Below are 16549 nucleotides of genomic sequence, written 5' to 3' on the forward strand. Positions count from 1 at the left end.
AAAAAGGTGCTGTGCTGCAACAAGCAAAAAGAAACAAAAAAACAAAAAAAAGACCAACACCAACCTTAATCTGAAGAATATTTCTTACTCAATCCATTTTTTATATATACATCCTTATGAAAATAAACAAGTACTAGATAAGCAACACATGAAAAAGATTTTCTGCACTGATTCAAAGAATACCATCTTCAAAACTGGACAATCTCTGATACTTTTGAGAAAAGATAAACATCCTCTTGTGACACGAAAACTTTCCTTTCTAAGCAAAACTCATGTCTATGTGAGAATTCAAGTTTTTGAGGTACAGTTATAATAATTATCCTTATGAACAGTTACATATGTGAAGCTCAGTAAGTTTAATAAAGAATGGGCAATTCTGTTCTTCCAAATGCTTTGCTTGGAAAGGTATTGCATAAATAGAAATAAAGGCCTGAAAGGATCACCAGAACATTTTATGTGATCAGTCACACATTGCGTGGATGATTTCTCCCAAATAATGAATTAAAGCATATTTAGGAAAATATGTATTGCCATTTTAAATAATCCAAATAATGGTAACTCCACTCTTTCATTGGTGAGCTGTCCTAATATTTAATTGCTTTCGAAGTTAGGAAATTGCCACTTACTCAAGGTTAAATTTATCTAACTTCAACTTCCTGCCATTTAACCTTGATATGACTGTGATAGCATAGTAAAAAATTCCCTTACTACCATTTCCACATCTTTTCCATATTTAAGTACCTATACACAGAGATCAAGCCACCTCTTCACTTTTTTGATAAGCTGAATAAATATAGCTCCTTAAATCTACTACCACAAGGATTCCTCAGCCATATTTGTGTCCTTCCTGTGAACTCTGCAGTATTTTTACATGTTCTGGAAGTGTGGACACTAGAACTAGACATGGCATTTGATGAGGCAAGGTCACTTCCCTACTTCAGTTTGAGATTCCTCTTTTCACAGATTCAAGTGCTGAGTTCTTGGCACAGCATCACACTGAAAATTCTCATTTTTGTATTCTGCGCACTTGACTCAAAGATACTCTCTGGAGCCCAAAGTTATACCAGTTAATTTTACACATTTAGTTGAGACAAATAATTAGTAGTTACATATAAGAAGGTAAATGAAGAGATTTCCAGAGATGCTTGTTATGTTTAGCTGTAAAAAGGCACTTATCATATCCAAGATCCCAAATAATGGTTGAAGTAGTTGAAGGTAGCTTGACTGAATGAAGATCTGAGCCTTCACTTTTTAGGGAATTCTTAAGTAAAATCTTATGATATAAACTGTTGTCCTTTTTCCAAGATATACCACTTTGGATATGGTTGTGTTAAAATATATTTTATCAGCTTCTGACCTTTGTGTTTAGAGCATTCCATAACCTGAACACACTCAGAGCACTTATTAACATTTTCTCTTAGTAGTTACGCCTGATGAGTCTTTTTGTAGCTTTTTGTAACTCCACCATTAAAGAAGTAATATATTTGTTTAAATCAACGCTAAATTAAAATAAATAAATAAATAAATAAATAAATGAGTAATAAAAATAATATATATAAAAAATCAGCTTTCTATAAAAACAAAACAAAACAAAAACTAAGGAAAACCTTCAGGAAAGGAGGATTCATCAATGCGTACCTAATAACAACTATTCTTTATTATAAATAAGCAGTTAATTCCTTAATAATTCCACAATGCACATTGTTTCATCAAATAGCTATGTAGTTAAGTCAAATGCCACAGAGAAAGCCAAGTATTCTATATGAGCACAGTTGTTGTAAGACTGTCTTATCGGTCAGTCTTACACATTGTAACAGAGAACAGGTTCGTTTGACAGTACTCCTTATCCATAAAATGGGGTGAGTGACTTTTGGGCACTATCTAAATATGTCTGTATCTGAAATTTAAATTTAATTTGGCAGATTGGTAGAGATTATGAATTGATCGCCCATATGAAATGAATTGTCCATTGTATTAACCTGTCTTTAGAAGATTAAAGACAGATGGTCAGGAGAGAATGAATCACTACAGAGGTATAATGTTATTAACCCAAAGAGAAAGAAATATTCTACCTGTGTGGTAATCTGATTGGTATAGGTAAAACATTCCAGTCCTCATCATACTAATTTTTAGATTCTGCCACCTTTATTTATGATAGAAAGTATTTTTCTAAGAGAGGGTACCTTATGAATTCTATGGCATTATTTGAGGAGTGGAGGTACTACACGATAAGGTGTTAGTCATCATAATTAAAAACAGCAAAAATTGAACAATGACAGGATTTAGATAATACAGGTTTATAAAATACACTTTTAATACTCGATAATTCTTATATAATTTCAGACTGTTTTTTTTTTTGTTATTTTTTCTTGATCTATCAATATATATATATATATATTCCAGATTATAAAGTAAACTAAAAAGAAATATTTCTTGCAGTTCATTTGTGTCTTCAAGAGCAAATAGCTGGATGCTCCTCAGGCAGTGGATCCAATCCTTTGCCCTTTCTTCCACAAAGCCCATTTTGGCATGCCTTTCTGTAGCTCTGTGGAAGGACTATTAGCTATCTAAGGCTCCATTAGTCAGAGAGCACTTCCCCAGAATATCTCTTTCTTTCTGAAATGCAGTTAAATGTAATCATTGTCTTCTCTGTGCCTAATGCATCTGTTCCTCCATTCATCATCAAATCCTGTAATCTAGCCTCAAACTACAGAGCTGTATCCTTTGCTTTTTCATGACTTTTCTCCCCTAATTGTTATGATGATGATCATCAGATAAAAATACTTTTATCTTGCATTTGCTCTGGTGTGACCCTCACAGTCTCAAGACAAGTTTAGACTGTCAAAATCAAGGAAAATTGAAACTCTTGGCTGCCTAGGCTTTGTTCTGTGTAAATACAGAGCAGTTCCTCACTAAACTTCCTTTTCTTATGTGCATAGTTTTTGTACACTCTGTAGCTCTTCTTTCTCCTGGTCATAAGACTATATCTCCATATACAAATATTTAAATATTTTAATTCTAGAGATCCTTTATGGGGTCTCTGGAACTTTCATATATACCAACCATAATACTACTGCAATATAATCATAATTATTGTTGGCAATGGTCCTGTATACCATAAAACTTTAATGAGTTCATCTTTGCTAAGTTAAGGTTTTGTAAAAGTGTGTCCCCTAAAATTCTGATGAATTCAATCACTTCTGCATAATAACTCTGATCTGCCAAGGACAGATGACCATGATTTCTATATGCAGTTTTTTCTTTTGCCGGAGTATTTCACATGAACTAACTCAGAGAAATATATTATTTCTGTTACTTTAGGCCAGATATTTTGACAGAAGTCACATATTTCTAATCCTTCAGCAAACCCAGATAGCAGTCTGACGCAGCTACAGATTTTAAACACGTATTTTCACTGGTGCCTAAAGTATATTAATCATTTGAATGTAGAATAAAAGGCATAGACCTGAAAAATACATTTGATTTTTTAAGGAGGATTTAATGTCTGTAATATTTTATGCGCTCTCATACCATAGGATTGTCGTGGTTCCGCTCGAGTGGGTAGCCGAGCTCCACCACAGCCGCTCTCTCACTCCCCCTCCTCAAAGAGGAATGGGGAGAAAATATGTGAAAAGGGCTCAAAGGCTGAGATAAGGATGAGAAAGTCACCCAGTAATTATTGTAATGGGCAAAACAGACTCGGCATAAGGAGATAGTAAGATTTATTGCCTATTACTAACAAGCTAGAGAAGTGAGAAACAAAGGAAAGAAACCAAAAGCACCTTCCCCCCCATCCACCCTCTTCCACTTCCTCCCCCAAAGCGGCGCAGGGGAACTGGGGACTGGGGGTTATGGTCAGTTTACAGCGCTTCTCTGCCACTCCTTCTCAGTCACTCTCGTCCCCTGTGCTGTGGGGTCCCACCCACGGGATGCAGTCCTTGATGAACTGATCTGACGTGAGCTTCCCACAGGCAGCAGCTCTTCCAGAGCTGCTCCAGATATGGGTCCGTACCACGGGGTCCATCCCTCAGGAGGAAACTGCTCCAACCTGGCTCCCCCACGGGCAGCAGCTCCTGCCAGGTCACCTGCTCCTGCGTGGGCTCCTCTCCATGGGCTACAAGTCCAGCCCAGAATCTGCAGGGGTCTTTCACAGGCAGCAGCTTCCGTCAGTGTAGGGCCACCTGCTCCACCGTGGTCTCCTCCACGGGCTGCAGAGTGGAACCCTGCTCCACCATGGTACTCCATGGGCTGCAGGAGGACATCCTGCTTAAACCCACATAAACCCACTACAAGGATGATTGATCTTTTCAGTATGTCACTGAAGAGTAAGAGGATTGAAAACAGATCCTGATAAGAAATACTACCCCCCCCCCCAAAAAAAAAAAAAATAATAATAATCTCAATTATGTCAAATATGAGACATCATAGAGATCTAAATTCAAATGGTTCTTTGAGAACCCTAGCCTTATTATTTTATCCGCATTTGAATCAGAAAATAACCATTGAATAAACACGGAAGGCATAATTTTCAAATTTAGTAATCCTCTGACAACAGGCAGAACTATTTTTTTTGCCAGTGCTTTTGCCAGATACTTTTGAAAATTAACATTTGAAATTTTTTTAGAAGACCTTACATCATGAAATGAAAGGTATTTTTTCACTTCTGGAGCATCCTAGTTGTTCAGATAAATAGCCTAGCAATTGGAGAAGGTCTTATAAACTCCATAGTATTAATTAGTTTTCTACTGGTTTTAGAATTTTAACTTTTTAATGAGTCTGTTGGATTTATACCAATCAGGCATCCATCTAATATTTAGGACTCTAATTATCAGAAACTGCTAATACAAGCTTTTCTTATTGTCTAAGTGTGGGCTACAATACAAAAAGGATATATGATGTAAGTCTTTTCAAGTCTGATTCAATAAGTATCTTCTGTTGTTATTCTAAGAAAAGAGATAGTGTTTATCTCTTTTACCAGTGAGGTAAAATGTGATGAGGAAGACATACAGATCATTATGGACATACAGGTCATTATGGAGTCAGAATTCGGTTTGGAGACTTGTATTTGAATTATATTTTCTTCTGATTTATTGAAAAGTTTTGTGATTTTGCAGATTTATTTTTTTTTAATGGTGAAGTCAAGGTTCATCTTTCCTAGATGAGTATTTGTACTAAAAATGTTATAGTGCAAAAAAGAATTAAATCAATATGAGGTTTATTTTGTTGTCAAAAATATATTCTTTTAGTCACTAGATTTTCATTTCTCACATGAGAAAAAAATCCAGTTACATCAGTGAAGACAAATATTATATTTGATTAATGTTAATGTAAGTTCATTTTTCCTTAGGTTAGGTCATGTGAGTGTGTATGGGTGCATATAAACATGCAAACTTTAAATGCCAGACTTTAAAGGTATAATGTTACATTAAACCAGCATTAAATATTATATGAATAAATGAGAAAGTGCATATGAGCATCAAATACTTTATTTGTTTATAAATAGTATATTTGCTATTTTGAATACCTTGAAATTCTATTTTCCACAGAATAAAGTTTGTTACTGACTTGGAGATTTCATAAATTACGTTAATTCCCATGTAGCTTAGAGCAGTCAATAGAGCTGCAATGTTGTCCCATTGGATACCAAACTTGGTGAAGTTCTTAAATCACGTTTTCTGATGTGTTACTTTATTGTTTTGTTTCTTTGGTTTTAAGACAGTATTAGAACATAATGACTGTATAGAATGGGTGAATCCAAGAATGATATCCATTATTTTGTGACAAGGGTCTCAGTGTAATTGTCATAAAAATAATATATAAATGCAAGTAAAAAAGGCAAAACTGCAGTGGACCTTAATGGAAGTACTCTGTGAGAGAGTACTTCCCAAATCAGAGTTAATCTGCCAGCTCTTGTGCACCAGTGTACACAGATGCCATGAAAGCTTCTGAACATGCTTCCTGTACAGTAGAAAGGTGAAGAACCCCGCAGGATCCCTCTCCTTAACATACCCCTCCATTTGCAGCTCTCCTTTTTGCTCTGGGCTTCAGAGCCCAAATCCAATGACACTTGTTGAAATCCCACTTTACCAGGTCATTCAGTCAGTGAGTCCATTAGGACGTTCTTCCCTCATGAAGTCAGTGTGTCCCAATGTGTTCTGGCCTATCCCAACAGTTTTTCTTCCTCAATCAGAACCCTATGATTAAATAAGATCAATCTTTAATGTTTATTCTCCCTACATTTTCCATATTAAAAAAAAAAAAAAAGAAGAAAAAGTTGTTTTTCATTCTTTCTCACAAGCAATGCATCCCTATTTTACATTTTCACCATTCAACACTGTTTGCAGGTGAACCTTCATAATTTTTATTAGTTTTGTTTTAAAAAGTTTCAAAATATATGGCCCCTAGAATATGAAACACAACAAATAGCTCTTGCATGAAATGCCATTCATACTCTAAGGTCATGTAATTATGGGCTCATTAGTACTAAAAATGAATTTTGTGCAGTGAGCTATAGTGATAGTAAGTAACATATCCAATGTTAAGAACTGTATTCACAAAAAAAAATGTATAAAAATCTGACTGTCAAAATACTTTAAATATGATTTACCATCCTGCAATATATATATATATATAGAATATAATGATAATAACAATAAAAAGGCAAATGTCTCCTGGAGAGCAGACTTTGGTTTTACACTTTGCAAGTACTCATATACAGTTAAGAATGTAATTAAAGGTTCTGAAATTGTTTAAATTTCCTTTAAAATGGCACTGTGGTATGTTTTACTTTTTTTGTTACTTGGAAAATATTAACAGTTGAGAGTGAAACAGAAATCCACTTCCTGAAAATCAAATTATTTTTTCTCATAAAAATTGTATCATAGGAAATCCCAAACAAAGCCTCTATATTTTTAAGCCCCTGATTTAGTCAAAACATACAGACATTGCATTAAAGCTGAGAATAGGCTTAGGTACTTTGCTGAATAGCAGTGGAAGAAAGCATATGTTTTAAATTAATCACATGCATAAATGCTGTCTTGAACCAGAGCAAAGCAGCACTTGGCATGAGAGAAAGCAATTTTCTGCTACAAAAGTTAAATACAATCTTTAAATTTTAATGTCTCTGATTGACCTTTTCTTTCATTGTTACTTATAACCTACATTCTTCTTCATTGTCTAAAATTATTAATTCATATCAAGTTAATGGTAAAATGCTTGACACCCTTGGAAATATCTTCTATCCTTTTAAACTACAAAATTATTTTAAAGGTGTATAAGTTTTTCTGAGTCACAGTTATCATAAATCAAACCCAGAGCACCATTTTTGTCCAAACTACATGAAGAAATTAGTAATTCCACTCCCAGTCCTACATATATTTTTTTGCATGACTTTTATCCTAACCACTGAGGAGTGCCCGTAAAATAAGTTGTGATGTTAAATTGCTGTGTTGGATAATCTTTGAGGAAACTGTCAGTTTTCTTCTGACATTTCTCAAAGTATTCCAATGTCACAAACAGCAAGGAGGGTTAGAATTATGGTATTAGCCTTCAAAGCCGGTTATTAATGTATAATGCTTATTTCATTTAAATTGGCATCCTGTGGAAGCTGACACATTTAACACCTGACAAGTTACTTGCTTCAGTAATGGGAATAACTTATTGCCACCACGGAATATTTGGTATGCTGTCCTAAAAAGTAAAAGTGGAAAATCTCTCCTGTAGAAATCCCTGTTACATTTTGCATGTGACTTTTCAGACAATTTCATATATCTGCAAGCATTTATTAGATGCGCATCCTGTTTTGTATCAAGACTGATGAGATTCATTTAAAAACTTATCCAAGTTACATTGAAATTCAAACTTTTGTTTACTTTCAGTGTTAGCAAGGGTTTATATATTTAAGTGATAATCCTTATTTAGAAATTCCAGCTATTAAAATATAGATAATAAAGGGACATTATGTATGCTGCCTAATGTTTTCATTCCATGGTTACACGGTTAGCTGTATTAAACATGTATATGTCATGAGTGTTAAAAGAGATGGGCTTATCTTCACCATTGATTTTTCTAATTCTCAGGTGAATGGTTAACTATATTAGTAACTTTTAATTGTCATACTATACTTTGGAGTACAGTGACACAAAATCTTTCCACATCTTCTGGAAGAATCCCACAATGCCCCAAGTCTCAATGGTCTGTATGAGTGGAGTTTTACCAGGAGAAGATCTGAATATGAAATCTGATTTATGATAATAAAGTGAGATCACATATTGTCCAGGGAAATTTCATTTTGTTCCCTCTATAGGATGACATATGGAACTTACAATATAAACCACAAGATATAGATAACAAAACTTCTACAAATATTGATACAAAATATTTTTGTTTCCATCCTTTATCACTTTACCTGAGTATGTTTCCTCAATAAGTTACAATATTATTCCTTTTTCCTATCATTGGCAAGTCCGTTTTTTCTTTTATTGTGGAAAAAACAAATGTTTTTGTTTTCAAATACCAAAATATTATTGTATTTAATTTAAAAATAAATAAATAAATACATGAATAAAAAGGTATGTATGTAATGTCTGAAAAGTGTGGAATGGGGTTGAGAATTCCACACACAGAGATATTTCTTCATTGTTTGACATTTACCCAAGAGCAGAGTGGGAATAGTTACTACTAATGCACAATTGTAGCTGATAAAGTATTCTTGCAACACTGCTCTCTACCCAGAATGCTTATATTTTTGCTGCATCAGCTTTAACATCAGGCACAACTGTGGGTAATGTGCCAGGTTTCATCAGCAAAGGAGCTTCTGGAGATGTAAGATGCTGAGTGTCTTGTTACTTCATGGGCTTTAGAACTGTTATGAGCTTTTGTGGGGTTTCTGTTTGTTATTTTTATTTTGGGGTGGCTTTTTCACTCCAAGTAGATAAGAAACAGATGTTTTATTTTCCAGACCTGCATTCTGGGTTACATTCCATTTTTATGGAAACTCTCCAACTAATGGAATTCTTACTTTCTGACCAGAAGTTGCAGAAAAAAATAAAAAATAAATAAAATAATAAAAAAAAATCATGTATTATTTAGACAGATGGGAATGAAAGATAGGTACAACAATATGAAATACATAGAGGTATTCCATTAATCATCCAGGAGTAGGCACTAACAGCTCCACAACTTTCCCAATTTCCTTATTTTATTTTATTGTATTTTTTAATTATCTTATTAGTTTTCCATCATATGCAATGGTTAGTATCTCTTCTGCACCTTTTCTCCTTGTACATATTTTTTGTTTCTTTTAGGAAAACTTAACTGCCATGAACAGTTAGGAGCATAACTTCTCTACTTAAGGAGAAGGGAATATTAGTTTTGCTTGGGAAGAAAGATTTATAGGTTTTAGAGTTGGATGGGTGGACACAAGAAGGTGACCTGAATGGAGAGGGAAGCATGAAGCATTAGACAAAGCAGACACATAATCAAGTTTCTGTGCCTCTCAAAAGCACAACTTTCTGGGGACTGAGACACGAACACTGTAACACCTTCCCACAGATTCTCCCCCAAATAAAAAAAAAAGTAACTAACAGTAGAAAAAAAAAAAAAGAACTGTTATGATGTCAAGGACTAAACGATCATAAAACTACACAAGGACTATCAGGACACAGTATGAAAAGGGGAAAAAAAAAAAAAAAATTGTAACTCTTTTTATTTATTTGTATTTTGTCCGGTGTAGATACACTGAGATTTTTTTTTTTTTCCCCTTATGAAATACTGAATTATTCCAATTTGCAGTCTAATAAAATCTGACTTTTATCATTAAAGCTCCTGGACCTCTTTGGGCAAGATCCAGGGAGAGATCCAAGTAGATCCACATATGAGTCATATGAGTTCTGGAGGATTTGGAGGTCCTGCCATTATTTTATGTCATGGAAGTCATTTTATGCCTTAAAAATATTATATTAGCAACCTGAATCTGAGGTTAGTTTACTGAATAGGTAGATTGAATTTATTTGATATGTTTATATAATCTGTATTTCATTAACCTTTTGAATAAAACTTATTTCAAACTGGAACTACTAGACTATTATAATGTTTCTTAGTTACACACTTGATGGCTGAGTGGCTTATAGATGAGCTTTCTCTCTATTTCACTTTTACTCTCCACACAGGGTTTTGTAATAATTTTTGTTGTTTTTTTAATTATTTTTTTTAAAGGTGATGACTGTCACTTGATAATTTCATCAGACAGCAGTATTTATTCGACTCTTCTGAGAAATATAAGAAAAAAGTAGCATTTCAAATGAAAATTTGAGTTGTAATTTTCAGCCTTCAAAGCCTTATACAAACAAAAATTAACAAAGTTGCCTATACTCTTCTTATGCTGATATTCTGTTAAATTTACTCTAGAAATCACATCTGCCTTGAAAACTATAACTGTGGATTCATTCCTAAACATACTTTTAGGAAGAATATATATAAACGTCTCAAAGCTACCAACAGAAGATAACACAGCATGATATATTTTACTACTGGGAAAAAAAAAAAAAAAAATGTTTAAAGAGAGAAAATACATTCCATGGCTAGATATCTATCTAATGTTTAGGTGATTTGGAGAAAAGATAGAGGAATCTTACCTCCTTATTCCCATAGAAATGAAACAAGTAAAATTTTACTGCATATTTTAATGACTTCTTTGGGCAGTGAGAACACAATGGCGATTTGTAGAAACCCAGTTAATTTTTACAAGTATATCAGTGAGCAACAGTAATTGCATTTACTCCCTAATGAATTCAATTCAGAACAAAGGTATAACAAAGTTAAAGTTGCTCTCTGAGGATTTGTTGTTTGCCTGCAGGGCTTATGCTGTTTTCTGTGATTTTTTTTTAAAGGATCATCTGTTTCAACTGGAATCGCACAAATTTGAGAGAGGACGAGGCAGGTGCCCTTTTGACCCCAGTTCTTCCTTCACCTCCATCTTAATTGGTAATGATCTTTATGTCACAACCTTCACAATCCTGTCAATCATTCATTCTGAGTCTCTTTCTTCAGCGCACTGAAGGTGTTGTCAATCTTTCATTGTAAACTTCCACATGTCATACTTAATCCTCATACTAATATACTCACACTAATATTACATCCTAGGCAGCATTAACTTCAGCAAGAGTGCCTCACTGAAGTAAGTAGATGCTATGTGACATGCACCATCTTGAAAAGGTAAATGATTGTTGCATAATTTTGAAAATAATGATTTCCTGTTTTACTTCAAAGCAAAGCAATATGCCTAGATTAATCTTTTACAATGGTGATGCAAATATGCAAACCTAACCATTCTTCTTCTTTTCAGATGTAATCTGAATAACAGACATCTTGTAAAAATGTGAATTTAACTGTTTTTTTTGTTTTGTTTTGTTTTTGTTTGTTTTTTGTATCTGAGGCACTTATTGTTTATATAAATTATAGTTTGCGGAGATTGACACAGATTTATTTCAGTGCTGTTTATAAAAAACACACACACAAAATGGATGAATACATGTTTTGAGGGTTGATCTTATACTCAACAGTTATAAAGACAGAATTCAGTGTAAGTCACACCATGCCAGAAAGCTGTGGTTAGGTAGTGCTTCTCTGCACCTTGATGGTGAGTTTATCACTGCTGGGCTGGGATCTTTGAAGTTGTAGTAGAGCAAACCATATGTTTTTTCTTCTGTAATGTGTTCCAGAAAACATTTTGTGAGATCAAGTAAACACAGTCTTAGCAATATTACAGTACATTGGCTAAAAATAGGCTGGAACAGCAGGTAGAGGGTGAAATTTAGATATGGTTAGGGAGTAATACAGTGACTATGTGCTTTTAGGAAACATAAATAAGATGAAAACTGAGTATTCTAGAAGAACAGTCTGTGAAAGAAAGTACTAGAAAAGAGTAAAAATAATTTTTTCAGTGAGAAAAGAAAAGAAAAGAAAAGAAAAGAAAAGAAAAGAAAAGAAAAGAAAAGAAAAGAAAAGAAAAGAAAAGAAAAGAAAAGAAAAGAAAAGAAAAGAAAAGAAAAGAAAAGAAAAGAAAAGGAAAGAAAAGAAAAGGAAAGAAAAGGAAAGGAAAGGAAAGGAAAGGAAAGGAAAGGAAAGGAAAGGAAAGGAAAGGAAAGGAAAGGAAAGGAAAGGAAAGGAAAGGAAAGGAAAGGAAAGGAAAGGAAAGGAAAGGAAAGGAAAGGAAAGGAAAGGAAAGGAAAGGAAAGGAAAGGAAAGGAAAGGAAAGGAAAGGAAAGGAAAGGAAAGGAAAGGAAAGGAAAGGAAAGGAAAGGAAAGGAAAGGAAAGGAAAGGAAAGGAAAGGAAAGGAAAGGAAAGGAAAGGAAAGGAAAGGAAAGGAAAGGAAAGGAAAGGAAAGGAAAGGAAAGGAAAGGAAAGGAAAGGAAAGGAAAGGAAAGGAAAGGAAAGGAAAGGAAAGGAAAGGAAAGGAAAGGAAAGGAAAGGAAAGGAAAGGAAAGGAAAGGAAAGGAAAGGAAAGGAAAGGAAAGGAAAGGAAGGAAAGGAAAGGAAAGGAAAGGAAAGGAAGGAAAAGAAAAGAAAAGAAAAAGAAAGAGAAAAGAAAAGAAAAGAAAAGATAGAAACCCTTGTATTTATTCCATTTCAAAGTTGGATCTTTAATTATAACAGTTAAAGTTTCTAGTTATTAACTACAGTGATATAGATAACCCTTGATTGTGACGAAGTATTTGCCATGAGTGACAGATATATTTTTATAAGCAAGGTTTATTTGTTCCTTTACATCAGCAAATCACAAGAAGAATATTTACCAATAATACCAAATTTCTCAAATTCCAGCAATTCATCAAAACCTTCTTCATTTCCATTATCAAACATTACAACTCAAAATCTTGAGTTAGTGGTTTAAGAAATCATGAAAGAATCAAGTGAAAAAAAAAAAAAAGTATTTTGACTGACCTTTCACAATCCATTACATACAGATTGTTATGCTTTTCTTTCACTCTTATTTCTAAATTGTTTCTAAAATTTTTAACAGATTCCAGTCTTAGCTCAGTCTGGGAACAAAGGCTCATCCCATGGAATTTGCTGTAGGCCTGAAACTTCATGGTCTAATCTTGAAGTCCTCCTCAACCTTTATTCAGACAGAACTAAGTAAATAAATTAACCAGATCATGTTCCTACTGTGAGATCAATGTGAATTTTATTTGCTTAAATGGAAGCCAGATTGTCCCAGTGAGCATTTCAAGACAAATGATTAGTCGTTGTGCTTCTGGTCTGTTCATTACTTGGCCTGCATTATTGGAAGTCCTATGGATCCTCACAGCTTTAACTGAAAGAGGAATTCATTAAATAAGCTTTTCCTAATAATCATAAACTCACTAAGCTAACATGGAAAGATTAACACAGAAAAAAAAAAAAAAAAACTTTTTTTTTTATCAGCTCACTGATACAACTCCAAGAAATAGACAATTTCTCTCCCCATCATCAACAATAATATGACCTGAGAAAGCTATTTACTGGCTGTTTTTCAAGGCCTCCACTGGAAATTCTATCATTTCATAGAATCATAGAATATTTTAGATCATAGATCATAGAATATTTTTAAACCATAACCAAATTATTTATTATGTTTATAATTTTTATTTATAATTCTATTTATAATTCTATTGAAACTGAACACTTCTAACACTTAAGAAAAACATCCTAAAGTTTCTTTTTGTTTTGTTTTGTTTTTTAATTTCCGTATATTTCACTATGTTCTACTAACCAGAGACATACAGATTATAGAATAAGCAGAATTAACGCTGCTACTTAGAGGACAAGATGTGTTTATCTCTGTAGGTATCCATTTAAAAAGGGTGGAAGAGACATTAACCAAATATGGTTAATGTTAAAGAATCTTTAATTGACATTTGAAAATGAGACTGAGACCTCTATCCCAAACTAATTCTAAAAGGAAGGGATGTCCCTTCATTCAGCCTTGACATCATGGTGGCCATGACCCCATGGCAGGAGATATCAGCCTCTGCATCGCAAACTCTTCACAACTGGTTGTCCAGTTTTCCCTCTAACACTTGCAGGCTGCATTCCTCTTCACATCCTCCAATTTTATTAGAAAGTGAAAACTGCTGCTGGTATGAGGTCATTGTTCTCTTGGAGACTACCCCTAGGCTGCACCCATTTAGGCTCAGACAATGTGCATATCTTTGAAAAGGATTCAGGCAAACCTGTTACCAAAGGCTTTCACATCCCAGCTTCCTTTTCTTCCTAACAAAACAATCCAAAGTCTGCTTCTGCTTCTGTAAGAACCATATCTAACTCACATTAACATCAGTCTACACCAGTGTGGCTATTGGTTAGCAGTGAGGATTAGACTAACAAAGAAACTTTATCTACTTCTGATAAAAGTTTGAAAGCTCTTCATCTTGCAAGATCATTTGCACCATTGCTAATTAGAACCAGATTTAGATAGATAAATTTAGGAAGAAACAGAATCTATTGTGTGGTGTCTCTTTGCATATTTTGACACTTCAATTAAAACCTCACTTCAAGAACCAATAATCCATGACTTGGCTTTAGAACTATGCATCCATGCTGTTATATGTTTTATTACAGGTTATCTGACTCAGTGGTAAAGTAGCTTGTGATGAATTCCTCAATTTATGAACAATTAACTTTTAGCAATTTATTGTCACTATCAGGAAACAGAATGGATGTTGGATGGCAAGCAGGCTGAATATTTCATGTTTATGATAAGTTCATGTTTAGATAAACTGCATTTTAAACTTTTGGACTTTTATTTCTAATGAACTCTCCCATCTGCTTTCAATAATCAAAACTATGTTTGATATTTGTTTGTGCACACTGATTAATTTAGACCACACTCACTCTTGAAAGCTGAGAAATTAATTTATGCCTATATTTTGTTACCTGCAATATTTCACAAGCATATGGTGATAAACTTAAACTACATTTGAAAAAGTTTTTCCACCCAAAGAATCCATTCTGATAATGATTTCTGTTCTTACAATTTTAGAACAGTTTCATGTATTTGTGTATTTTTTTTTTATTCTAGACAATTAACTAAAAATAATAGTTTCTCTCAGAACAAAAGACAATAATTGAATGACAGAAAAGAACATACAGTGAGAAAGTTTACTGGCTAAACAAATGCTAATTTCTTTTGAATTTGTGGTTTTCTACTGGGAAAAGTATAGCTTTCTACAAATCTGAGCTGATATTTTATTTATAGTTGATATAGAAAAAAAAATGACAAAAAATAGTTGACAAGAAAAAAAAAAAAGTATGGCTGACAGAAAAAGAAATGCATGAAAGATGTTGCTTATATTCTATACCTTTATTCGTAACAGAGTTCGTCCACTTTGTACAAAGTCATGTAATGGGATTTCACATAAAAATACTGCAGATTATTAGCTTATATCTATCAGTTTGAAGCAGGTACACAAAGCTATACTAATAGCTATACTAAAGCTATACTAATAACCAAAGAAGGAAATCAAATTCCAAGATGGAAGCAGCCTATTTATAAAAATTCCTTGTATGTTAAGTTTTTGGAATGAAACCACATGCATCTTATGTAAAATATACCAAATAATTTAAAATAATTAGAAATTTTTACACTGATAGTTCCAAAACAGCATATATTTGTAGCAGATTTCAGTCAAAAATCCGACTTTACTTTGTGGTCTTTACTATGTAAAGGTAGAGATTTTGTCAAGAAATATGGTTGTTCTGTTAGTAAGTCTCTGTATGAGATGGAGAAGGTCATATGACAATATGTATCATTAAAGAGCATGATAAAACCCCTTAAGGGAATGAAATAAAAAAAAACAAAACACATTAACAATGAAAAAATACCTGTTCTGTTTGTGTGCCTTAGTCTGCTGAAACTAATAGCAATGAAAAGGACAAATAAAAAAATGTCTGATAGTTCGGGTACTTCTATGAAACAGAGACCCCAATAAGGACTGAAACTGGTATGCTGTACATCAGTTACATTAAAAACAGTAAATATGGGCTCATTATTAATAACAGGAGCTTCTTTAAACTATGACATGAATGAATGTTAAAGTGAGAATAAAACAAACAAAAAACTAACTTAATTGTTCACCTCAAAGCATATTTCTAGCACATTTAACTTGTGTGCAGTTTACAGACACCAGAACAAGATCACAGAATCACAGAACTGTAGAGGTTGGAAGGGACCTCGAAAGATCAATAGGTCCAACTCCCTGCCAAAGCAGGTTCCTCAGAGCAGGCTGCCCAGGTAGGCGTCCAGACAGGTCTTGAATATCTCCAGAGAAGGAGACTCCACAACCTCCCTAGGCAGCCTGTTCCAATGCTCTGTCACCCTCACTGTGAAGAAGTTCTTTCGCATGTCAGTGCAGAACTTCCTGTACTCTAGCTTGCAGCCATTGCCCCTTGTCCTATCCCCACAAACCACGGAGAAGAGGTTGGCTACATCCTTCTGTCCCCCACCCCTCAGATATTTATATACATTGAGGAGATCCCCTCTCAGTCTTCTCTTCTCCAGGCTGAACA

At 33.9% G+C, this 16549-nt stretch overlaps 1 protein-coding gene across 2 annotated transcripts in view; it reads left to right on the top strand.

The window, feature by feature from the left end:
• The window catches only part of SEMA3E (semaphorin 3E), a 153485-nt gene that overhangs the window by 102406 nt on the left and 34530 nt on the right, over window positions 1-16549 (top strand). For both annotated transcript variants that reach the window (XM_005015471.6, XM_005015472.6), the window contains one exon: window positions 10890-10983. In XM_005015471.6, coding sequence (XP_005015528.1) covers window positions 10890-10983 — 94 coding nt within the window. The remainder of the gene's footprint in view (window positions 1-10889; window positions 10984-16549) is intronic.

Source organism: Anas platyrhynchos, chromosome 1, assembly GCF_047663525.1.
Source record: "Anas platyrhynchos isolate ZD024472 breed Pekin duck chromosome 1, IASCAAS_PekinDuck_T2T, whole genome shotgun sequence".
NCBI classification, from domain to species: domain Eukaryota; kingdom Metazoa; phylum Chordata; class Aves; order Anseriformes; family Anatidae; genus Anas; species Anas platyrhynchos.